The sequence below is a fragment of the Debaryomyces fabryi genome (assembly GCF_001447935.2).
Source record: "Debaryomyces fabryi strain CBS 789 chromosome Unknown contig00108, whole genome shotgun sequence".
In the NCBI taxonomy this organism is placed as follows: Eukaryota; Fungi; Ascomycota; class Pichiomycetes; order Serinales; family Debaryomycetaceae; genus Debaryomyces; species Debaryomyces fabryi.
Genome location: NW_015385534.1, coordinates 11,603 through 35,923, shown reverse-complemented (window position 1 = coordinate 35,923; position 24,321 = coordinate 11,603). Strand labels below are relative to the sequence as shown.

General features: G+C 36.9%; 12 protein-coding genes across 12 annotated transcripts; 6 read left to right on the top strand and 6 right to left on the bottom strand.

The window, feature by feature from the left end:
• Positions 1 to 112: 112 nt before the first annotated feature.
• Positions 113 to 1,372, top strand: AC631_04238 (uncharacterized protein; the record flags this gene model as incomplete). The annotated part of the gene is made up of 1 exon (XM_015613067.1): positions 113 to 1,372. The coding sequence occupies one exon, from the start codon at positions 113 to 115 to the stop codon at positions 1,370 to 1,372; it is 1,260 nt and encodes a 419-aa protein (XP_015466121.1).
• Positions 1,373 to 2,541: 1,169 nt separating this feature from the next.
• Positions 2,542 to 3,489, bottom strand: AC631_04237 (uncharacterized protein; the record flags this gene model as incomplete). The annotated part of the gene is made up of 1 exon (XM_015613066.1): positions 2,542 to 3,489. One exon carries the CDS (start codon positions 3,487 to 3,489, stop codon positions 2,542 to 2,544), a length of 948 nt encoding a protein of 315 aa, XP_015466120.1.
• Positions 3,490 to 4,670: 1,181 nt separating this feature from the next.
• Positions 4,671 to 6,821, top strand: AC631_04236 (rRNA-binding ribosome biosynthesis protein; the record flags this gene model as incomplete). Its single annotated transcript, XM_015613065.1, has 1 exon — positions 4,671 to 6,821. One exon carries the CDS (start codon positions 4,671 to 4,673, stop codon positions 6,819 to 6,821), a length of 2,151 nt encoding a protein of 716 aa, XP_015466119.1.
• Positions 6,822 to 7,463: 642 nt separating this feature from the next.
• Positions 7,464 to 8,276, top strand: SIW14 (putative tyrosine protein phosphatase; the record flags this gene model as incomplete). Its single annotated transcript, XM_015613064.1, has 1 exon — positions 7,464 to 8,276. The coding sequence occupies one exon, from the start codon at positions 7,464 to 7,466 to the stop codon at positions 8,274 to 8,276; it is 813 nt and encodes a 270-aa protein (XP_015466118.1).
• A 57-nt stretch (positions 8,277 to 8,333) lies between these two features.
• AC631_04234 (uncharacterized protein) lies at positions 8,334 to 8,768 on the bottom strand (the record flags this gene model as incomplete). The annotated part of the gene is made up of 1 exon (XM_015613063.1): positions 8,334 to 8,768. The coding sequence occupies one exon, from the start codon at positions 8,766 to 8,768 to the stop codon at positions 8,334 to 8,336; it is 435 nt and encodes a 144-aa protein (XP_015466117.1).
• Positions 8,769 to 9,051: 283 nt separating this feature from the next.
• Positions 9,052 to 9,462, bottom strand: HHT2 (histone; the record flags this gene model as incomplete). Its single annotated transcript, XM_015613062.1, has 1 exon — positions 9,052 to 9,462. The coding sequence occupies one exon, from the start codon at positions 9,460 to 9,462 to the stop codon at positions 9,052 to 9,054; it is 411 nt and encodes a 136-aa protein (XP_015466116.1).
• A 540-nt stretch (positions 9,463 to 10,002) lies between these two features.
• HHF22 (histone) lies at positions 10,003 to 10,314 on the top strand (the record flags this gene model as incomplete). Its single annotated transcript, XM_015613061.1, has 1 exon — positions 10,003 to 10,314. The coding sequence occupies one exon, from the start codon at positions 10,003 to 10,005 to the stop codon at positions 10,312 to 10,314; it is 312 nt and encodes a 103-aa protein (XP_015466115.1).
• Positions 10,315 to 10,402: 88 nt separating this feature from the next.
• Positions 10,403 to 12,196, bottom strand: AC631_04231 (glycosyltransferase family 15 protein; the record flags this gene model as incomplete). Its single annotated transcript, XM_015613060.1, has 1 exon — positions 10,403 to 12,196. One exon carries the CDS (start codon positions 12,194 to 12,196, stop codon positions 10,403 to 10,405), a length of 1,794 nt encoding a protein of 597 aa, XP_015466114.1.
• A 620-nt stretch (positions 12,197 to 12,816) lies between these two features.
• Positions 12,817 to 13,734, bottom strand: AC631_04230 (uncharacterized protein; the record flags this gene model as incomplete). The annotated part of the gene is made up of 1 exon (XM_015613059.1): positions 12,817 to 13,734. The coding sequence occupies one exon, from the start codon at positions 13,732 to 13,734 to the stop codon at positions 12,817 to 12,819; it is 918 nt and encodes a 305-aa protein (XP_015466113.1).
• Positions 13,735 to 14,147: 413 nt separating this feature from the next.
• AC631_04229 (uncharacterized protein) lies at positions 14,148 to 14,831 on the top strand (the record flags this gene model as incomplete). Its single annotated transcript, XM_015613058.1, has 1 exon — positions 14,148 to 14,831. One exon carries the CDS (start codon positions 14,148 to 14,150, stop codon positions 14,829 to 14,831), a length of 684 nt encoding a protein of 227 aa, XP_015466112.1.
• A 229-nt stretch (positions 14,832 to 15,060) lies between these two features.
• Positions 15,061 to 16,773, top strand: SPT10 (Spt10p; the record flags this gene model as incomplete). Its single annotated transcript, XM_015613057.1, has 1 exon — positions 15,061 to 16,773. One exon carries the CDS (start codon positions 15,061 to 15,063, stop codon positions 16,771 to 16,773), a length of 1,713 nt encoding a protein of 570 aa, XP_015466111.1.
• Positions 16,774 to 17,038: 265 nt separating this feature from the next.
• URA2 (bifunctional carbamoylphosphate synthetase/aspartate transcarbamylase) lies at positions 17,039 to 23,674 on the bottom strand (the record flags this gene model as incomplete). Its single annotated transcript, XM_015613056.1, has 1 exon — positions 17,039 to 23,674. One exon carries the CDS (start codon positions 23,672 to 23,674, stop codon positions 17,039 to 17,041), a length of 6,636 nt encoding a protein of 2,211 aa, XP_015466110.1.
• Between the last annotated feature and the right edge of the window lie 647 nt (positions 23,675 to 24,321).

The window sequence follows — 24,321 nt, the reverse complement described above, 5'->3', positions numbered from 1 at the left end:
GAAAGTTTTATCTTAATCATGCGACTTGGAGGTGATCACATACCATGTTTCAATTTTATTCTAATAATTGTGTTTCTTTTGTTAACTAGTACGAAGAAAGATAATATAGAAAATGGTAGCTGAACCTGTTCAAGCGACCTGGAAAACGCTAAATTATTATTATAATAAGACTTCCGATTTTGTTGCCACCCAACATGATAAGGTAGTGAATTCAGAATATTTTGAAAGACTACCCGAATTGAATCCATTTTCAACTAGCAAACCAGATCCGAAGCTCATAACAAGAAGGCCACCTCAGTCAGTATATGCTAAGTTATCAGATCACGTTTGTAAAAACAAGATACAATATCTATCATTATTTTCGATTGGAATCGGAGCTGGTTCATATTATTACTATAACAATATTTATAAATCTACACAGCTACAGAAGTCCACAAAGCTTAAAAGAAGAGTACCAAAGTTGGCAAATGGGGCAAGACGAGATGTTGTTTTAATTGTGGGGTCTCCTACCGAACCGTTAACTAGATTAATTGCATTAGATTTTGAAAAGCGTGGGTTTATTGTCTACTTAACTATATTAGATGAAAAAGATTTCAAATACATTGAGTCTAACCAAATTACTGAAGACATAAACTATTTAAACTTGAATGAATCGTATAGTTTTGAAGTCCAAATCAGCAAATTCAGGCAACTGTTAGAAATACCAGTGGTTCCATTTCCTGGGGCTGATTCGCATTATTTAAGATTGACCAGTGTGATATTCGCCCCGAGCTTATATTTTCCTATTGGTCCAATCGAGAACATAACTGTTGCATCATGGAATAAGATGAATGAAAGATTTTCTACTTATCTTAAATTGTTTTCTTCGGGGTTAGTGAATTTGATTCGTAGTCAACAGAGTAAGATAATATTAATTAACGCAAACATTATAAGCTCTTTGGATATGCCATATCACGCACCTGAAACAATATTTCTGAATAGCGTCAGACACTTATTCACTGCGCTTACTAGGGAATTGGCTCAGCATGATATATCTGTGACTCAAATTCGTTTGGGGAATTTGAATATATCTAATCAGGATTGTGCGTCTGAATCAAAAATTGCAACTATTGTTAACTCCGAGATTAGGAGTTGGAACGAAGACATTAAGGATTTATATGCTTCTAACTTTTCAAGCTCTCAGTACAAAGCCAACCCTATCAAATCTACAGGAAGAGGTACCAGCCTAAGGCAATTATATCATTTGATGTTCGATTTAATCTACGCTAAATATAAGAATCCAACAGTAGTATATTGTGGAACTGGTGCTCGAATTTATGATTGGGTTTCGAAGGTTATACCAGAAAGCTTTCTTGCATGGTTTTTGACGTAGACATGATTACTTTGGGGATTTAATAGTATATATTTGGTCATTATTGTTGTAGTTAAATAGTTTTGTTAGGGTTCCAAAATATATGGTATACGCACACCACCTGGATTTCGGTATAAAAGAACAGAAAATTTTCACCTCTCGATGGTCAAGTAGCTTCTTTACGTTCATGGGCAAAGATTCGTTTTCGAAGCTTACAAAAGGACTCAGGTAGTCATTAATGCTTTGGGGAAAGTCTCCCGCCACATATGCGGAAACGTAACAAATTCATCCATTTGTTTGAATCTATAGTAGATTGAATGCTTGATATTAATTGGATGGTTGTTTGTTTTCCTTGTTAGTTCATTTTGAACTTCACTGTTCTCATTGAGGACAGCTCTGACATTCGAGAACTTGTCATGCTATTCATGTTGCTTATCTTGCTATATTTGATTTTATTATGGATTTATCCTGCCCATCAAGTTTATCCTGGTGGTGTTTCTTTGAATTTCGGCAATGGGATGTTGATTCCTAAACGATAGTTATAACGAATGATTATCATTTGGTAATTAACCCAATGGAGCTTATTCTTGAACCATGAACGTCCCCTATTATTTCAAAGCTTGATGTCTAATTGCAAATTCAATTGAGATATTCGCATAGTCAAATATGCCAGGCTTCTCAGTCAAGGGGAATAAAATACTTCAGTTGAAGTAGGGTATTGTATAGTTTTTAGAGTTCTTACTATTTATTCAAATTTTTTGAGGTATTCAGACCATTTAGTTACATTCAAGATTTTGTTTTCCAATGATGAAACATCCAAGCAAACATAGAGTCAAGCTCTGAGATTATTTCACTGTCTGGAAAGATGACAGGTTATCAATCATGGACGAGAGTTGCAAAATTTCTGATACAATATCTTGAATCTAATTAATGTTGGTTCGATCTTCAGAATACTTGAATATCTTAGATAATTCTAACTATTACATGGTACTCTTTATTTTATAAATTTAAATACAATAGTATAACTGAATAGTAAGTTAAACACGAAACGAAAGATTATTAAAAATACAAATAAATTAGTAGAATTAAACTTACTTAAACTAAATTAAGTATAGGTACAATATTAAAAGAGCAACACAAAATTATCACAATAAATCAAACCAATCCATATAATACAGATGCCAAGCATATTATTCAACTTTCCAATGACTTGTTAAAGCAGTTCTGCCGGAATTACTGTCGTTGCCCAGTAATTCGGCGGTATATAGCAATAATGTAGTAGCCATATTGACCCAATTCCAAAATTGCCATGGATGCACTATTACCAGAATGTCTGAGTTAGGATTCCACCAACCCCAAATTTTCAATTCGGTTCCCAATTCACCTTTGTACAGCATCATTAAATGTGTATAGACTGCAATCACAATACAAGGCGAATAAGAGTAGATTAACTTGATAATAGTTGAACGAGGTTCACGCTTTCTGCCAAATGAGTTTCTCGTGAATGTAGATTGGGAGTGTGATAATGGCTGGATTTCAGTTGTGTCTATAACCTCTTCACTATTTATTTCATGTTTGTTACTATGACGATGATTCGAGGAGATTTTTTTGGAGCTAGAGGTGAGTTGACTTAAGCTTGATATGTTTGTTGATGAAGGACGGGGAGATCTATTCTGAGAAGGTGTTCTTGGTGGAGTGTTAAAAGGATATGAGGCATCATGGTACAAAGAAGGAATAATTTTAGTAGCAGCATAAAAGACACCAATTCTATAAGCCAAATTAAGCAATAAAGGTAACGGAACTTTATGGATTGACGTGATTAAAAATTCCCAAATAGCCTTGAAGGAGCCTGGTAAGTTGGAAGCTAAGAATGGTAATAATTGCAGTACTGTGTTCGTTATCTGTGGGGGCAATTTAGGGATTTCATTCCGTAAGTTGAATGTTGTTTGAGTGAATATGGAAGTTAAAGTTTTACTTGCATCTTCTGATAATATGGGGAACGTTTCATAAATACAACGTACAATGTAGGCAAACAAAAGCGCAGATTCAATCATCGAACCCTTACCCGAAACGATTCCAAAGAGCCCTAACCCAGCTGTCAATGTTAATAATGAACCTAAAAGCGATGCACTGATCATATCGATAGTAAATGGGAAAACATAAATTCTGTACAAAAAATACAAGGCTGCAGTGATGGTTGAGCCACTTGCAATAAGTGAAACAATCAACCAACTATCAGACTTATACACAGTAAGCCAGTTCACGGTCTCACCAATAGCCTGAATCAATAATAAAGAACAGAAACCTTCCAAAATGGTAAAAATGGGAGTTGAATTGATAATAAAGTAACGCCAAATTTCATGAGGATGATAAGCAGTCAGAGACGCCGGTTGATTCGTGCGATAATAAGACAAAAATAATGTCAACAAACTAGGAATGATAATATGTTGTAAGTAATATAAGAGTGAAACCCAGCCGAAATATCGGCTTTTTCTAGTCACAATCCTGATAGTGGTCAATACAAAATATAAAGCAAACGTCGTGAAAGAGAAGGCCAATCCACATGTTATGCCTCCAACGTCAAAAGATAATGGTATTGACAATATTATGAGTGCCAAATACACTGTGGACAATACCGCTCGAAGCACTCGAAATGTCCTAACCTGGATACGGTTCATACTTTCTCGCATTCTAACCAATCCAATATACTAAGAATTCAAAAATGTAGCAACAGCTTATATGTTTTTACTGATTATAATACTATTTCACTTATCTTCATAAAGTCTGGGAAAATTTATTCGTTCGATTCAAAACTTTGTCAACAATCCTGAAAATCCTGCAATGAACCAAACCACTTAAAGGAGCTTTAAATATTCACTTATTATTATAAATCCGCTGTTAAAAATTAACTATATTAACTGCTTAATTCAATTTAAAAAGAACAGTGTTGGATTTAAATCTTATGGGTATTATATCTATATGGTGAAAACTTCAGTCAATTATGTTTCTATTGTAGTCGCGGTGCGAAGATGAAAGCTATGGGAATTTGGGATTGTTTATCACTGTCCTAGAACTCTTATACAACGAAAGTATAGTTCTCTGAATGTTCCTTAAGAGAGTCACCTATACGCTAAGTTGTATTAGAAAGAAACTAGTGTTATTGGTATATAGTAAAAGTACTAAATAATACCACACGACCAAATCAAAAATCCGGTGTTTGGATGTTTAATACACAGTAGGATATGCAGGAACAGGCCATATATACTGAAAAAAACTGTAGTATAGGAATAGATGAGCTAAGAAGAGGTGGATATTAGCGATGCCAGCCCCATACAAGCGTAAGAAGCACTCAGGAAAGAGACCAGAAGATGGTCATGAGTCCAAGAGACCCAAACAGAAACATGGAAGACAGGAAATGAGAACAATTACGAGAACAGCTAGAAGAGAACGTCGCGATGAGGATGAAGATGATGATGAGCAAGATGAGGAAAATGTGAACCAGGTGTTGGAAAGCCAAGAAGAAGATCTTGATGACGAAGAAGGTGGTGAAGATGATAAAGGAAAAGCATACGAGGCATTATTGACGTTATTGAATAGTGATCACCAGGAGCGGACGAAGAAAGATACTAGTCCACCAGAGAAGACTCAAGAGACAGACAGCGAGAGCGAAGAAGATTCTGGGGACGATGAAATTGCAGGTGCTAATGTAGATGAAGACAAGGATATCGATGAAGAAGGCCCGGAGGAAGACGACGGAGATGATGATGAGCAAGATCCGTTCGAGGTTCATTTCAATAAAGTCGGCGACTCGTACATCGATGAGCAAGAAAAAATGTTGAAAGATAAGCCAAAATGGACGTTTACGGATAAAAAAAGCTTGGATGATGCGGGATATACATATACTTTGCAAGTTCCACCTAATCCTATAAAGACCGGTAGCAAGGTCAAAGGTGATAGTGTCGAGAAATATAGCATTAAACATAGACTCGTGAGCCCATTTGAGACTCACCACCCCGAGCCTCTTAATGAGTTAGAAGGCGTCTTGTTGGATTCAATGGTAAAATATCAGGATGTAAGTTATGCTTATAGGTCATTTAACAACGACTCATACAAGAAGCTTTACCTTTTGCATGCATTGAACCATATTTTTAAGACTAGAGACCGTATATTGAAGAATAACAATAAGTTGCATTCATACCAAGAATCAGTCAAGCAGGGAAAGACTAACATTGACGAACCAGAACTCAGAGATCAAGGCTTCACCCGTCCCAAGGTATTAATTTTGCTTCCTACTAGAAATGCATGCTACGAAGTTGTTGAATTATTAATTAAGTTATGTGGCTCTGAACAACAGGAAAATAAGAAAAAATTCAACAAGCAGTTCTTCAGTAAGGAAACACCTCCAGAATCTAAACCGGAAGATTTTCAATATTCATTTAAGGGAAATAATAATGATTTTTTCTGTATTGGATTGAAATTTACCAGAAAATCCCTCAAGCTTTATTCATCATTTTACTCGTCTGATATTATAATTGCATCGCCTATCGGGCTCTCTATGATTTTGGAAAATCCAGACAAGAAAAAGAGACAATATGATTTCTTATCATCTATTGAGGTTTTAGTTGTGGATCAGGCTAATCAAATAGAAATGCAAAATTGGGATCACGTCAATACAGTCTTCAAATATTTGAACAAAATTCCTAAGGACTTTCATGATGCAGACTTCTCAAGAATTAGAATGTGGTCTATTAATGACCAGGCAAATTTATTGAGACAGAATTTGGTGTTCAGTGAATTTTCCACCCCAAATATCAACAATATCATAAGTTCAAAATCACTGAATTTATCTGGAAAACTCAGATTTAAGCCGATAACTACATCTAAGACATGTATCATGAATTCGATTGGATTAAAGTTGAAGCAAATTTTCCAGAGATTCGAAAGCTCTTCTCCAATGACTGATCCAGAATCAAGATTTAAGTACTTCATAAATTCTGTTCTTCCTTCGTTGACAAAATCCACCTCATACGACGACGGCTTGTTGATTTTCATCCCATCATATTACGACTATTTAAGGATCAAAAATTACATGAAAACATCTACTAAATTCACATTTGCCTCAATTGACGAATATACTTCCCAATCCAAGTTATCTAGAAATAGACAGCAATTTGCATCGGGAAAAATTAAGATAATGCTCTATACCGAGAGATTGCATCACTTCCGTAGATTTGAAATCAACGGCGTTAAGAATCTCTTAATGTATGGTCTTCCATCGAATCCAATTTTTTACAAGGAGTTGGTTAGATTTATCGGTAAATCTGTGTTTAGAGAAATCGCTGATTTAGATTTGTCGTTTATCAAAATCCTTTATTCTAAATGGGATGCCGTTGCCCTTGAAAGAGTTGTTGGTAATGAAAGAGCGCCAGTATTGTGCAACTCTGTCAATGAAATGTATGAATTCAGATAGTTTATTTAGATAATAGTTGCTATATCCCTAATATACAAGTAATTATAATAATTTAATAATTAATAATTATGTCTAAGATCTTAAAACGTTAAATGCCATGACAAAACATCCAATGGCAACGTATGGACTTAATCTTTCACCAATTCTAGCAAACTTCCAAAATACTCCAAAAGCACCAGTCTTGTTCTTATCTAAAATAACTGGCCATGTAGCATGAATATATGTACATGTACAAATCAACAATAATATCACTTGTAATAAAGACTGAAAATTAAATAAAGCAGACTATTAGGTTAGTATATATTCAAACTTCCTTGCATGTATCTCTCCATATATTAGAACATACCATTGTATATTAATTTGTATGAATAGAATATAGAATTGGTTCTTCGAAGAATTAAGTTTACATAGAACACCATCATTTCGAAGTTACACAAAACCAAGACGGCCTAGCATCACTGAATGAAGACACATTGAACCGATTACCATTATATCCGCCATAGACGATGAAGTTGATAGTAACGCCAATTATATTATAACATCCATTTATTTTGACCTACAAGAAGAATATCCTTGTTTGATTAAAACTTGAAATTCCTTAAAATAATTTTGTTTAAACCAGATTCATATTCCCCCCTGAATATGAGTGAAGTTTTAGACGATCCGTTCCAAATGGACGAAGAACTACCTAATTATAAAGAAAAGGATAACGTACAAGAGGATATAACTCCCAGATATGACGATAACGATATAACGAATGACCCAAGTATAATGAATTCAGACAAGATGTTTATACGATCAAAGCTAGACCAATTTAAGATAAACGAAGAAAGTAATAATAACACAGGAGACGACGAACCGTCGTATGAAGAGGATATTGACGATAAGTTTGACGGAACTTTTGAGCCGAAAGAGACCCAAGGAAACAGTGATTTTACCGACCTGATTACTGAATTGACACCACCTGAAAACTTTGCACCAGTGATTAACAAGATATACCGGTCCTCGTTCCCACAGCCGTGTAATTTTCCATTTGTAAAGAAGTTGAAATTGAAATCCATTCTTTGTCTTATACCCGAAGATTATCCAGAGGAGCATGAACAGTTTTTGGATAAGGAAAATATAAAACTCTTTCGACTCGGGATGTCGGGGAATAAGGAGCCATTCGTAAAGATATCACATACTCTTATAACAGAGGCGATAAAAATAGTACTTAATCCTGCCAACCAACCTATTTTGATTCATTGTAACAGAGGAAAACATCGGACGGGGTGTCTTGTAGGAGTATTGCGCAGATTACAAAAATGGTCGCTTACAATAATCTTTGATGAATATCGAAAATTCGCTGCTCCTAAGGAAAGGCCAATGGACCAGCAATTTATCGAACTCTATAACGAGACTGAATTAGAAGAGTATGCCAAAGAAAATGGACTTCTACCAATCCCGTGGGAATGACCCCACTGTACTGCTAGTTTCAAAAGACTTCATATTTTTATATACCTATAGATAGATTTAATGCCAAAAGAATTGCTTACCGTACATTCCAACGTTTCCAAGTGCCAATACACTTAAACCAATTGGGTTCAATCTTCCTAAAGCCAAACTTTTGACACTTGCAGTCCCGTTGACAATCAAGTATAGCGTTGACCATGCGAAGTTGAAACCTGCACCATTAGCAAGATCCCCATCGTAGATAATCCATCCCCCAAGCAAGTGGGCAGCACCAAAAGTGAAGCATGATAATCTTGATGGCTTCGAAACCGATAGCCATTGACTAAATTTGGCTGATCCTCCAGACGTTCCAGTGGAGTTAGCAATTGGCTTGTGCGACGTGACACCTTTATAGAGAAGCAACGCTGAAAAAGCCCATGCTGGGTATGGTGTCTTGGGTAATTCGTTGGCTGATTGAGCCAATCCCTCAATGTTTAATGTATGTCCTCCTCCCATGCTTGAATATTTGCTTCTTTGACCTAATTTGTTGATAATGGTCTATTCTTCCTATCACTTGCTGACACTCCACTTATTAATATGACTTGGCGTGTCATAACCGTATTTCATGCCATTCACGATACCATTACTATCTACAAGTCTTATACATACGATCCTATGTAATTCACAAACACAATCGTCCTAGAGGATCATGTCGCCCATATTTACATTGGTTATTTCATATTAAACATTTATTCAATAAAACACATACTAATATACAAAAAGTAAAGCTTAGGCGCACCTAAGATCTTTCACCTCTTAATCTTCTGGCTAATTGGATATCCTTCTTTTGGATAGTAACTCTCTTAGCGTGGATAGCACATAAGTTAGTATCTTCGAATAAAGAAACTAAGTAAGCTTCAACGGATTCTTGTAAAGCACCAATGGCAGAAGATTGGAATCTCAAGTCGGTCTTGAAGTCTTGAGCGATTTCTCTGACCAATCTTTGGAATGGTAACTTTCTGATCAATAATTCAGTAGACTTTTGGAATCTTCTGATTTCTCTTAAAGCAACAGTACCTGGCTTATATCTGTGAGGCTTCTTGACACCACCGGTAGATGGAGCAGACTTTCTAGCAGCCTTGGAGGCTAATTGTTTTCTTGGGGCTTTACCACCAGTGGATTTTCTAGCTGTTTGTTTAGTTCTAGCCATTGTTAATGATTTAGAATGATATAAAATATGATATATCTAAAAACCTGTAGTCGGTGATTTCAAGGTCTTTAAATACTTTATCTGAAGAACTTTTCTCTCGCGCAACCAAAACATATCAACACGAATCCTCCGGAAGAGATTCCTATCAATAAGCCTACTAAATCGATAAATAATACTTCCGACACGCTGAGAAGACGATGGACGCGATGCTTCCTTTGTTTACTTTGCTTGTCTGGGGGTGAAAGTCGCCTAAAACCAATACTGCCATTTACTCGACTCAATGTGTAAAAATTAGTATGGGATAAAACGGCCTTTTGACCGCGACTAGAGACGCTTTGATGATGATGATGAAATGTAAACAAACAATCTAGCCATAAATAAATAAACATGACATCTGAATGTACCACGAAATAAAGTTAGTCGATATGGTATAAATATAGAGCGATCCGTACTTCGAATAAAACTTAATTTGGAAGAATCATTAAGATTAGTTATTCTATTTCTTTGTAAATTTTAAAAACTAACAAATAATAATTAACAATGTCCGGTAGAGGAAAAGGTGGAAAAGGTTTAGGAAAAGGTGGTGCTAAGCGTCACAGAAAGATCTTGAGAGATAACATTCAAGGTATCACCAAGCCAGCTATCAGAAGATTGGCCAGAAGAGGTGGTGTTAAGCGTATTTCCGGTTTGATTTACGAAGAAGTCAGAGGTGTCTTAAAGACCTTCTTAGAAAACGTTATCAGAGACGCTGTCACCTATACCGAACACGCCAAGAGAAAGACCGTTACTTCATTAGATGTCGTTTACGCCTTGAAGAGACAAGGTAGAACCTTATATGGTTTCGGTGGTTAAGGTGCTTGACTGCTACAATGTATTTCTAGTTCTGTTCAGTGTATATTAGAATCAATATTATGTTATCTATAAAAAGCGAAATTGTAGATTAATTGAAATTTAGTAGCTGTTCGGCAACATTACTTTGCCCTAGAGTTCCGCCAGTTGCGAGAAAATTGTTTAGACGACGTTCGATCTGATCTTCCCAGAAATCCACATCGACTGGCTTAGGAGGAATGTATTTGTCGCTGGTGATGTCAGCCCATGATTTGACACACGAGGAAGGCGAGTCTTCGATGTCCTTTGCCTTGGGGCATCTACATCTACACCCAATTCCATTTGGACGAGGGCCATCAGGAGAGAGCCACGCTTGGTCCTCCTTCAAATCCTTAAGGTAATATTTTTCGCTAGGTTGATACTTTACCTGGTATCTTTTTGAGTTCCCAGGACAATGGCTCATCGCAGAGTGTTGATAGCCGATATCACGGAAATAATGAATGTCTTTGAGGTCGAGCAACATTCCTACTGCAAGGGAATGTACAGGTGCATCACCCCATCGTTCTTTATAAAAACCTCCGCTCTTTTCTAAGTGTTCAAAATAAGCTTCGTATGCTGGAGAATTGAACAAATCTGTTCTAGCAATTTCGAAATTCGACCAGAAATGGCACATGTTGTACTCTTCTAAATCAAATCTATCTTCATACAATTCAGGTTTTTTTCTAGACTTCTCGACTACTAAATCCAACAACAGCAGATCGTACTTGGAAATTTGTTCATCTGTTTTTTCTTTCATAGATAAAAATTTCTTGACTGTAATATTTTCTTCTATTGCTTGTAATATATCAGCCTTTGATTTCAAACCATCATAGTTGGCCGCATTTTTACCTACCGCATACTTATAATCTTTGATAAATAAGCTCCACGCATTGCCTAACAGAACACCATGTTTCCTTATAAATGACCTTGTTTCTTTAAACAACCCCGGAATCGTATAATATAATTCTCCAATAAGAACATTAAAACCATACTTCTTATTATGCTTTTCCATCTCTATAAACGGATCGTATGTCAAGTCACAGAAGAATTCAACATCAGGCTCTACTCTCCAGTACCAATCTCGTTTTTTTACCAACTCGTGTTTGTAAAAATAGCCTGAGAAGAATCTACACATTTTATGATAAGATTCAGAGTTTCCGTACATGATTCTTCGATCACCCTGATTGGCAATATGCTCGTGTAATTCGTCCTTGTCTATTTTGTCACTAAAATTCCACTTTTTCTTCGGAATAGTACCAAACTCTATTTTAGAAGACGTATACTTTGAAACTGATTTCTTAAATTCTTTGCTGAATGGCTCATCGTTTAAGAATACCCATGGATAATTAAACCATTGGTTGAAATGCCTTTCCATTGACTTCATAGATTTGATTACCTGTTTAACTTCGGAATTCCTTGCCAATATAACAAGAGCTGCATTGGCCCGTTTCTGATTTGTATGTGGTTCCCGACATCCAATTTGAAAAGGTGAGTCTATTTCAGACGATATCTTTGTTTGACTTATGAAGTCACCGGTGTCTTCTTCTTGTAGATCTTGTTCGACTGTGAGGGTATCGACATCAGTTTTATTATAACTATTTGCTCCAAGAAAGCTCGTTTTGAGGCAGTAGTACACAATTAATATAACCACAAGAGATATGAACCATATTCCTTTCGATCTTTTAGATAAACGTATTTGCCTTGGTGTGCGTACTATCGACTTGATATTCCTAAGCCTTGCCTCGGTGAATGAAATTTCATCATAATCATCGTCGTCATCTGAATAATCATAATCTGAGTGGGATGTATCATATCTTTCCACACCATCACTGATGGGCCTCTGATCGTTCTTATGTATCCCCTGCATCAGATCAAAAGATCGCGTATATCTATAATTTGTTAAATTCGTCGAATAAGCTGTAAGCTAAAGTAACTAAGAATATATTCGACGACTTCCAAGTAGTTCTCAGTTACAAACTAATAGCTCTTATTTACACCTAGAGTCGTTATTATGAAATAAAAACTACTAATTACAAGAAGAAAAGATAAATTCAAACATTTAACGCACGATGTAAGCGAAAAAACCCATTGACACCACATATATGTTACAAACCGATTCAACACCTATTTAGCCTATATACAAACATTGCTGTGGAATTTACCATCAAAACAACAAGCTCGTCTTTAAAGGTTATAAATTCATAAAATGTAAATAGTAGTTCTAATAGACTTAATTAGTTGAAATCAAGTATGTTCATTTGATTGATTTGGTACGTTGGTTTTCGAGTATATAAGCTCCGGTTCTACATTGTAAAGATTTCATTGTGTCGATATGTTAGAAATTACCAATTTTAAAAGCATTCAATGATTATATTACTTGAAATGAAAATACTAATTACAAAGAGTCTATGAATAAATATATATTGATAAAGGTTCGGCACGCGTGGAAGAATTGAACAGAAATGTATGCATATATGAGGAAATAGGTTATTTTTCCTTTTTTACAATTGCATTTCGTAATAATGTCAAATCATCATTCAATTCCTCGGGCTTTAAACCCTGTAACCCTGTGAATTGTTTGTTTAGTCCTCGGGTATTGGGTTTATTAGAGTTTGCATGTGTATTGTCAAGTAGCACCAATGAGACTCCGCCGTCTTCGTTGCCCATGATCAATGTATTCAATGCGTCGTAGTCCTTGTCACTCAAATTACTTTCATTTCCACTGCCTGCCGCATTGTTTTGGAGGTTACTGTGACCATTACCGCTATTATTCTTATTGCTAGCAGCTGTACTAGTGATTCCAGATGACATTTCATCGTTTGATGAGTACCTCGTGGCATAATGTCTTCTTCGTTTTCCTGACAGAGATATATATCCATTAGCCATCGACAAGTTTCCTGTGGTTGTAGAACCAGCACCCCCATCCGACAAATCATCTGCTTCACCAGCAGTGAGCCTAGAGCTCAATTCCCTTTTTCTAAGCGATCGTCTATCTGCAAGGTTCAATGTATTGGCGGCCACTGCGTTCAATGCTGCCGTAGATGAATCGTTAGCCGTATTTGAGCTCCATGAGTTCGCATTAACTAAATTAAGTAATAATTTATCCTCTTTCAATTGTTTTATCTGCTTCTGGAGCTTATCGTATAATTTTTCTTTGATCAATTTGATCATCTTATCGTGGTTTTCCTGAGCTTTGGTCAAATCCTCCTTATATTCTTCTTCGATTCTCTTCACTTGGTACTCTTCCCAAAGCCTAAGTCTTGTCAACTCATAATCACGCTCTTCTTCTAAGTTTTCCTTCTTATCCAAATATTCTTCGTTAACGCCTTGCTGTAGGGTCGCTAGTGTGTTCTGTAAGTTGTGAAGCAGTGTCTTGTAGAAGTTGTCTCTGTCACTACTGAACATGACATCTAGCTTGCCCAATCGGGAGCTTATTTGCTGGCGTTTTTTGTCTCTTTTACTTAAACCTGGTTCATTCGTTAGTATATCTTTTTTCTACTATGAACTTCGAAAGAAATAAAAATAATCACATACTATCGTTGAGAATCCCATTCCGTTTGTGGTCTTCCATCTTAAATCATATGTCAGCTCGGCCAGCCTTTATCTCTTGTCAATGACCTTCAAACTGTTATATCAACCGTGTTCTACCCTTGCTAAATTATGGGTTTCTTTATGGCTGATTGTTGATGGGGAGCATCACCAGTAACATTATCTCCGGGTAACCCTGTGAGTTTTTCAGTCCCGATCGCTTCCTATGACGTTTTAGTAATAAACACCAATAAGTGCAATATCAAACAGACCCACACCGTGAACACATCATGACAGTAGAAAAAGAGACTTACGAGAGGTTGAAGGATTTACCTTTCGCCACACAAGGGCAGAAAAACACCCCAAAAATTACTCAACCAATTACTTTTTCCCTTGCAAAGGACCCTACTGGTAAAGTGACATTATTTCCCATCCACGACGCCAGCCAAGTCCCCAAAACCTTGCTCAAGGTGATCCAGCACGAAATCAACTATGTCATCGAAGAGGGTGCCACTTACCCGTACCATGAAACCATGGACCTCGATGAATTTGTCCTGTACTGGTTTTCCGCGTTCGTAGCCGTTCTCATCGATGGTGACCACCAATCGTTATCAGATGCCGACTTGCAGGACAAACTGGAAGCATTTTGGAAAACGCACTTTTTGGGAACGTTCTACGTCAAGCCTAATTACACGGGAAGATGCTCGCATGTCTGCAATGCTGGATTTGTAGTCAACCATGAGAAAAGAGGTTTGGGGTTGGGCAAGGAAATGGGTGCCAAATACTTAATATGGGGTCCCCAATTGGGATATGTGTATTCGGTATTCAATTTGGTATTTGAAACCAATGTAGCAAGTTTGCGAATCTGGGACTCACTTGGGTTTGATCGCATTGGCTACGTCAAGAACGTGGCCGTGTTAAAGGGCCAGAACAACCTAGTGGGAGCATATATGTACGGTAAGGACCTTGTATAGAGTAGCATGGCGCGACATTTGTGATTTCACGACATTGTCCTAATTGGGTGATTGTGACACAAAACGCCTTTCTGAGCATCACTCGTCATTTTCAGTTAATCATCAAACTACCATTTTGTTTACATTCTATAATATACACAGACAGTATAATATCTACACTAATATCATATACTACTTATAGGTTAATAGTAGATACAAGAGTTGGCGAAGTGTATAATAGATAGGCAATATGGCAGAGTTTGATGATGTGATGCAACCGCCACATTTTCGGCCTCAATTAGAATATAATCCAGTGACAGTTATTGATCGGTATACGGTTTTACTTAAAGATGGAGAGACTACGGCTACGATTTATCCGATGCATACGCCCAATGAGTTGCCACCAGGGTTGTTGGCGTTTCTTTGTGATGAATTCAACATGGAGATCGAACGGGGGGATACATTTCCGTTCTTTGACACGCTCCACATCGAGTCGTTTCAGAATTACTGGTTTGGGTCTTTTGCAGCTGTGATGGTGCTAGGAGATTCTCCGACACTCGAAGGGTCGAGACAATGGGAAAAGGAGTGTTTGGGGACGTTTTACGTCAAGCCTAATTATCCGGGACGGTGTTCGCATATATGTACGGCGGGATTTTTGGTTAATGCTGGGATCAGAGGCAAGGGAATAGGTCGAACGTTGGCCGATTGTTACTTGCAGTGGGCACCTCGGTTGGGGTATACGTACTCTATTTTCAACCTTGTGTTTGAGTCGAATGCGGCTGCAAGAAAGATCTGGGAATCGTTGAATTTCAAAAGAATCGGAAGAGTGAAATCAGCCGGTATTTTAAAGGGCCATGATACGGCAGTAGATGCTATTGTTTACGGTAGAGAGTTGATCAATAACTCGGACCCTGAAATAGGTGCATATAGGTTTGATAAGATCAAATTCTATTTGGAAACAGGTAGATATCCAGCAATGGCCGACAGACAAGAGAAATCTAGATTGAGGTCATCCGCATCCCACTATCGATTAGAAAACGGTAAGTTAATGTTGAAAGGAAGACAGGTCATAGCTGATCCTGTTAGACAATTGCAAATTTGCACTGAGGTACATATGACCAATCACGGAGGTATTAATAAGACAACAGCTGTTGTTACCGAAAAGTACCATTGGACGAGAATAAAAGATACTGTGGCTACAGCAATAAAAAATTGCCCAGAGTGTAGAGATCCTGCAAAGGACCCACCTCTACTCAAACGGAGTACGATTCCGAAGAAGATGGCAACTGGTAACTCTATCATTCGCAGGAACAATAAGGTATTGCATTCACAACCAAACAATCCAAATGCTCGTAATATTTTGAAATCAAGAAATAGTGCTGACGATGTTGATGCTATGGTTGCTGCTGCTCAACTACACAACTTACCAGGTCACCATCGTCATGACGCTACTGAGAGCTTGTTGACACACGATTTATCAGGTTTGGATGATGGAATTATTGCAGCCGTTGAGGCAGCGCAGAGATCTCAACAACAAGGACATTCAAATCATCAGCACCACCCAACTTATGCAGCTGCTGCAGCTGCGGCCGTTGCCGGCGATTCAAATCACTATCAACACTACCAAAATGAATATACTAACCATCATGAATATCACCAGGACTCTAATGATAATCAAGGTTACAGTAATAGCGGGAACTCTAAAGAAAGAAACAGGAATAATAACAATATACCTGTTGATCCTGAAGTGAGCGCGTTTGATCACCATGTTGATTCTGCGGGTGAAGAAATTGAAATTGCGAGAGCCTTAATTCAGGCTAATGAAGATGTTCAAGAAGATGGGCCACATCAAGAAGTAGATGAGTTACAGAATCAAAATTCGAATAATGACAATAACGAGAAGAATGGTGATCTGAAGAGAACTGATGATGAAACCAACATGTTTTCTAAAGACAATAATTGAGTGTATATTATGTAAACTATCTACGTATGAGTAGGATATAATATGGTATTTATGTATTAAATATAAAAATACTTATAAACAAACTATAATAGTAGAATCACATTATTCCCCCGAAAAATGCTATTTCAACTAAATAGTAACCAATATAGTCACTTCTAGAATTTTTTTTCCTTTTATAAATAGTATTGAACAAAAAAAATATAACTTTTTAACAAAATATTCATGAGTAGGTGTACAACAATTCCCCTATTGTTAAAACTCTCACTTAGAAATCAACTCCAATGACCATAGCTAATAATGCCATTCTAACGAATAACCCGTATCTCATTTGTCTGAAATATGCAGCTCTTTGGTCAAAGTCGACTTCTTCCCTAATTTCATTAGTTCTTGGTAATGGATGCATGACGCACATGTGCTGTTTAGCATAAGACAAAATCTTATTGTCAACAATGTATGTGTCCTTTAATCTCAAGTATTGTTCCTTATCTTCGAATCTTTCTTCTTGGACTCTGGTACAGTACAAGACATCAGACTTAGCAATGATTTCTGGAGTTAATACTTCAGACTCGAGAACTAACATATTATTGTCTTGTAACATCTTCTTAATATTTTCAGGCATGGATAATTCTTTTGGTGCAACCAATTGAACTCTGACTTGATAATGACGTAATAAGTGACATAAGGAATGAACTGGTCTACCGTACCTCAAATCACCCATAAATGTTACGGTAATACCATTCACAGTACCTAATTCTTCTCTGATGGTGAATAAATCTAATAATGCTTGAGTTGGGTGTTCTTTAGATCCGTTACCACCATTGATGATTGGAACAGGTGAGTATTTAGCAGCAATATCTACGGACTCTTCAGATGGATGTCTCAAGACGACCGCATCAGCATAACAGGCTAAAGTACGAATTGTATCTTGCAATGTTTCTCCTTTCTTAACTGAGGATGAAGATGATGCAATTGGAACTACCCTACCACCTAATCTTTGCATAGCTGCGTCAAATGATGCAGAAGTGCGAGTAGATGGTTCATAGAACATAGTAGCTAATAATCTACCCTTCAAGATGTCCAAGACACCTTGTCTTTCAACAGCTAATCTCATTTCTTGGGCGACTGTAAATAATGAATGTAAGTCAGAACGAGTGATATCTTTGACAGATAAGACAGAATTACGTAAGAAAGTATTATTCTTTCTGATGTAATTAATTAATGCGTTGTTTTCTCCGCCAATTGAACCAGCTGGAGGTTGAGAAACTAATTCAGAACCTAATTTTTCAAATTCAGCAGGGGTGGATGATTGGTCTCTAAGGAGAGATGGACGACGAGGTCCTTCATTAAAAGACATTCTAGCCTTTTTATTACCCAAAGCAGGCGACTGAGGAATACTAGTGACAGATCCAAATCTGGCTCTGGATTCAACTCCGTTTTGGCCCAAAGCATGTACAGCCAAAATTTCGCCACCTAAACAAACAGTTTCATTATGGAAGGAAACACGGTTAACAGCACCTTGTAAATTGGCCTTAGCGGTAGCCAATATTTCAGAATCGTTTGCAGAAGCAGCTAATCTATCTATGTCAAATTCAACTGAAGATTCTTGTTTAGGGATGTTGAAAATTCTGACAGGATTATCATGGAAACGTTGGACTATATCCTGAGTTGTAAGACGACCCTCCTTGACGGCATTGAATAACAATGGCAAAGTTTCTTTAGTACCTAAGCCAGGAGAATACTTCTTGTTGAGAGCCTTGCTTACTAAGAATGGTAAGACACCGATAGAGAAACAGTCAATGTCTTCTAAACCACTCCATAATGCATTTTGGTCATCCTTAGTTGGCAAGAAGCTTAATTGTGGGAATTCATCTTGTGATAAGAATAATGCATAAACAGAAACATCACAAGTAACCTTTAAATTCTTTTCCTTGGCCATTCTGATTAAGCCCAAGTCTTCTCTTGAAGAAACGCCAGTAATATGAATTGATCTAGAGTATAAAGAAGCCAACAATAATACCGATGCTAAATCGGTTGTTTTAGCATCAGTGATAATTGGTTTGGTTTCTGGCCATAACGAGAAGTGTGATGAAATGGCTGAGACCTTAGACTTATTGAATTCGTTGAAAGGAATAAATAAGGCCCCTGCATTCTCAGCGGCTTGCGCAGCTTCTTCTGCATTTGTTTCAGAAGCAGCAATTGATAATGAGAAATCAGTGTAAGCAGAACTTGTTGCCGATTCAATTGCATCGGCTAATGTTTCGATGTTGGAAACAGTTGAACAATCCGAAGTTTGAGGTAAGAATGTATTGAATGTAAATCCGGAAACTAAGGATGCACGAGTTGTAGCTTCAAAATCATCAAATGAAGAAACAAATGAGTTGATATTAACTAAACCTGGAATAACAGCGGTTTTGTGAGAAGTTTGTGAATCAACGTCAGAAACAGTCAACGAGATATTTCTAGCGAGCGCTTCAACTAATAATTTTGCACATTTAACATTGGTAACTAATGGAATCGAATAGTCAACAGCCATACGACGAGATTCGTAACCCTTAGACATATAAGAAGCAGGACGACGGAATCTGTTTGAAGATGGTAAATTAACATACATGTCAATCAAGTTGTTGGCTAAATGTTGAGTCAAAGAGTATTCAGATTTTTGGTCCTCCTTATCACCCAAAACTTCCAAATAATGAACAGGAATTGAATGTTCCTTGATGAAATCTGCGGTACCCGCAGTAGCAAAAATCTTGTAACCTAATTCATGTAACTTTTTAATGGATGGTAACAATTCTTGCTTTTCTTTATAAGAACCAATAGAAAATAAGATATTCTTCTTTGGCAATTTGAAACCAGTAGAGATTAAGGATTTCAAATAAGCTTCATACTTATTCTTACCAAAAGTTGCAACTTCACCAGTTGAAGCCATTTCAACACCTAAAACAGGGTCAGCACCGGCAAGACGTGAGAAAGAGAATTGTGGAACCTTAACTGCACAATAATCTTCTGGTAATTTTTCACCTGGATATGGAGTGACTGGCATATCCATGATAGCTTTAGTGGCCATTTCAATTAAATCAGTTCCAACGACCTTAGAAATGAATGGGAAGGAACGAGATGCACGAACATTACATTCAATAACCTTAATATCATTATCTTTGGCGATGAATTGAATGTTGTAAGGACCGGTAATATCTAAAGCCTTACCAATCTTGGCTGTAGCTTCGACAATACGTCTAACAGTTTCTGGGTCTAAATCCTGAGGTGGTACAATCAAAGTAGCATCACCTGAGTGAACACCAGCATTTTCAACATGTTCAGAGACAACATGCATAATCATTTTACCATCTTTAGCAACTGCATCCATCTCAATTTCCTTCGCATTTTCAATATACTTTGTAATAACGACTGGATAATCTGGTGACACATCAACTGCTTGAGATAAATAAGAAGCCAAATCGTCTCTAGAGTAAACAGTATTCATAGCAGCACCTGATAAGACATAAGATGGACGAACCAAAACAGGATAAGTAACCTTTTCGGCGAACTCTTCTGCTTCGTCGATAGAGGTTAATTCCTTCCAGGCTGGCTGGTCAACACCAATTCTGTCCAACATTCTTGAGAATTTATATCTATTTTCAGCAGAGTCAATCATTTCTGGAGAGGTACCTAAAATCCTAACATTTTGACGGTATAATGGCAAGGCAATATTATTCGAAGTTTGACCACCCATAGAAATGACCACACCTGATGATTGTTCTAAATCGTAAATATCCAAGACTCTTTCCAAATTGATAGTTTCGAAGTATAATCTGTCAGCTTCATCGTAATCAGTTGAAACTGTTTCCGGATTATAGTTAACCATAATTGTCTTAGTTCCGTTTTCACGTAAAGTTCTAATAGCTCTAACTGCACACCAGTCGAATTCAACAGAAGAACCAATACGGTAGACACCTGAACCCAAGACAATAACACCGCGGTCATCAAATTTAACATCAGAAGAATCAGCATTATAAGTAATGTATAAGTAATTGGTGAAAGCTGGGAACTCAGCAGCAACAGTATCAATTTGCTTAACAAATGGAATGACACCAGCTTCTTTTCTCAATCTTCTAATTGCAACTTCATTGGAGTTCAAGAATTTTGCGATTTGTCTATCTTCGAAACCTAATTGTTTGGCTTGCTTTAAAACAGTGACAGGCAAATTTTCCTTAGCACCGTAAGAGGTGATTAACTCACCGAATTTAATTAAACCGTCTAATTTATGTAAGAACCACTTATCAATGTTAGTCAACTTCCAAACCTTATCGACAGAATAACCATCTGACAAAGCATTAGCAATGGCAAATAAACGTTGATCTGAAGGTGTTTGTAATTCACTATCAATATCGATTGACATTAAAGCAGAAGTTTCATTGAAACCCAAGTTTTGATAATCAGTCGATCTAATAGCCTTTTGAATGGCTTCTTCAAAAGTTCTACCAATGGACATAACCTCACCAACAGATTTCATTGAAGATGATAACAAGGAAGAAACTCTGGTAAATTTCTTTAAATCCCATCTAGGAATCTTGACAACAACGTAATCTAATGAAGGTTCGAAACATGCACAAGTAGACTTTGTAACAGAATTCTTGATTTCATTCAATGGAATGTTCAAACCTAACTTGGCTGCTGTATATGCCAATGGATAACCAGTAGCTTTAGAAGCTAAGGCTGATGAACGCGATAATCTAGCGTTAACTTCAATAATACAGTACTCCTTTGAGAAAGGATTCAAAGCATATTGAATATTACATTCACCAACAACACCTAAGTGTCTAATAACATTCACAGCTGTTGTTCTTAACATATTATAATCTTCATCAGATAAGGTTTGCGATGGAGCAACAACAATAGAGTCACCGGTATGAATACCCAAAGGATCGAAATTTTCCATATTACAAACGGTGATACAGTTATCGAAAGCATCACGAACAACTTCGTACTCAACTTCCTTCCATCCCTTCATAGATCTTTCAACTAAGACTTGAGGAGATGTTGCAAAGGCTTTGTTACATAAAGCAACTAATTCTTCTTCGTTATCAGCAAAACCTGAACCTAACCCACCTAATGCATAGGCAGCTCTAATAATCAATGGATAACCAATAGAATTGGCGGCGGCAACAGCTTCTTCGACATTATTAGCAGCTTCGGATTTGGCACACTTCTCATTGATTTCATCCATAGCTTTAGAGAATAATTCTCTATCTTCAGTAGTGATAACAGTATCAATAGGAGTACCTAAGACTTTAACACCTAATCCTTCAAATTCGTCCTTCAATTGAATACCAACCCCTAATGCAGTTTGACCACCGAAGGTACAGTAAATACCGTCTGGACGTTCGTGTTTGATAACCTTTCTAACGAAGTCAGCCGTAACTGGCAAAAAGTAAACTTTATCAGCTAAACCTTTCGAGGTTTGAATAGTTGCAATATTAGGGTTAATTAAGACGGTATAAATACCTTCTTCTTTTAAAGCTTTAATAGCTTGAGAACCGGAATAATCGAATTCACCAGCTTGACCGATGGATAAACCACCAGAACCCAAAACTAACACCTTTTTAACGTCAACCTTTGGATGAGCAGCTCTATTTTCTTCAATTAAACCACCTGGGAATTCAATGGCCTTTTGGACACCAGATTTATTAAAGTCAACCACTGATTGAATAAATACGTCGAACAAGAACTCGGTGTCTCTTGGTCCTGGGGTAGATTCAGGATGGAATTGAACTGAGAAGTAAGGCTTGGAGTCATGGTAGATACCTTCGTTGGAACCATCATTAGCATTAACAAATAATTCTTTCCAGCCAGAAGCTAATGAATCGGTGTCAACTGCATAACCATGGTTTTGGGATGTGATGTAACATCTACCGGAAATGGTCGAAGTACATGGAATATTGTGACCACGGTTACCGAATTTCAACTTCAAGGTTGATGCACCAGTTGCTCTAGCTAATAATTGATGACCTAAACAAATACCAAACACTGGAGTTTTACCAACTTCCAATACTTTTTGCAATGTTGAAACAGTGCTGGTCATGACAGATGGATCACCTGGACCATTGGAAATGAATAAACCATCATATTCTTCGGTGGAAAAATCATAATCCCATGGTACAACTTTTAATTCAACACCACGTCTGATGAAACAACGGATTTGGTTATATTTCATACCAACATCAACAGCTAAAATTCTGATTGGCTTACCATTCTTACCAATTTTAACATTATTCTTTGGAGTGTACAAGACTGGTTCTTTTGTTGAAACTTTGGCAACCAAATTTTTGACATTTGGATCATCCCATTCAGGAATTTCAAAATGTGCTTCCCAGTTCGAAGCTTTAATAACTTCAGCACTCTTGGAAGAAGACTTTTGTAAAGCCAATCTACCTAAAGTAGAACCCTTTTCTCTTAATCTTTTAGTCAAGGATCTGGTATCCACACCATAAATAGCAGGAATTCCTTGTTCTTGTAACCATTGACCTAAAGAAGACTTAGCCAAGAAATGAGAATACTCTTCGGTGTAATGGGCAACAACTAAACCAGCAATGTGGATTTTGTTGGATTCGAAGTACTTTGGTAATTCTGGAACGTCCTCATCTTTTAATGAACGATCTGGAACACCATAATTTCCGACTAATGGATAAGTGATAACCAAAATTTGACCCTCATAAGATGGATCAGTAATGGATTCTGGGTAACCAACCATACCAGTTTGGAAAACAACTTCACCAGCTGCTGCAACTGGAGCACCAAACGAGTAACCTTGCAAAGCAATACCATCTTGGGTTTGCAAAGTCATCATACGGTCACCTTTAGCCTTCATTGGTGGAGTAATTGGATTAGAGATTTGAGCCATTTCTCACTTGCTTTCTTACTTTTTCTTGAAATAGGTATTATCTAATTTATGAATTGATAATGAAATTAAAAATGTTTTGGGGAAATGCAGATAAAGTATTTTAATTGGGGGGGCTAAAATACTAGATTAACTTCAAAATAAGCAATAGATAGGCTAATGGTTAATAAAAGGGTTCCTGATAAAGATCGAAAAAAATCGAATTTTCATATCTCATCGCCGATCGTAAAATGACACAAAATCTTAGTCAAAACTATTATATTACATTTCCAATATGTGATCACATATCGATGTTGCCAAATATCAAGCATCTTTATAAAAATCTACTTGATACATGAACAAATGTTTAAATCAAAATTATAATCTCTCAACAATTAACGATTCGACAACTTCCAATCTTATGATTTCGTAAAAGAAGATTACTTACTTTAATGTCACACGAATAATAGTAACAATTAAATCAAGATTAGCAATTAAACTAGGGAATTGATGATTGTTGAGAGAGAGAGAAAGAGAGAGAGAGAGGAAGAAAGAACAAACAATAATATCTTACTCATTGGAGGCACGCTCGATTCCTTTTATAATATTTTTTTTTTGTTCGGACCCATCTCATCAAAAAAAATTTTCAGTATCGACCGTTTCCGGTAACC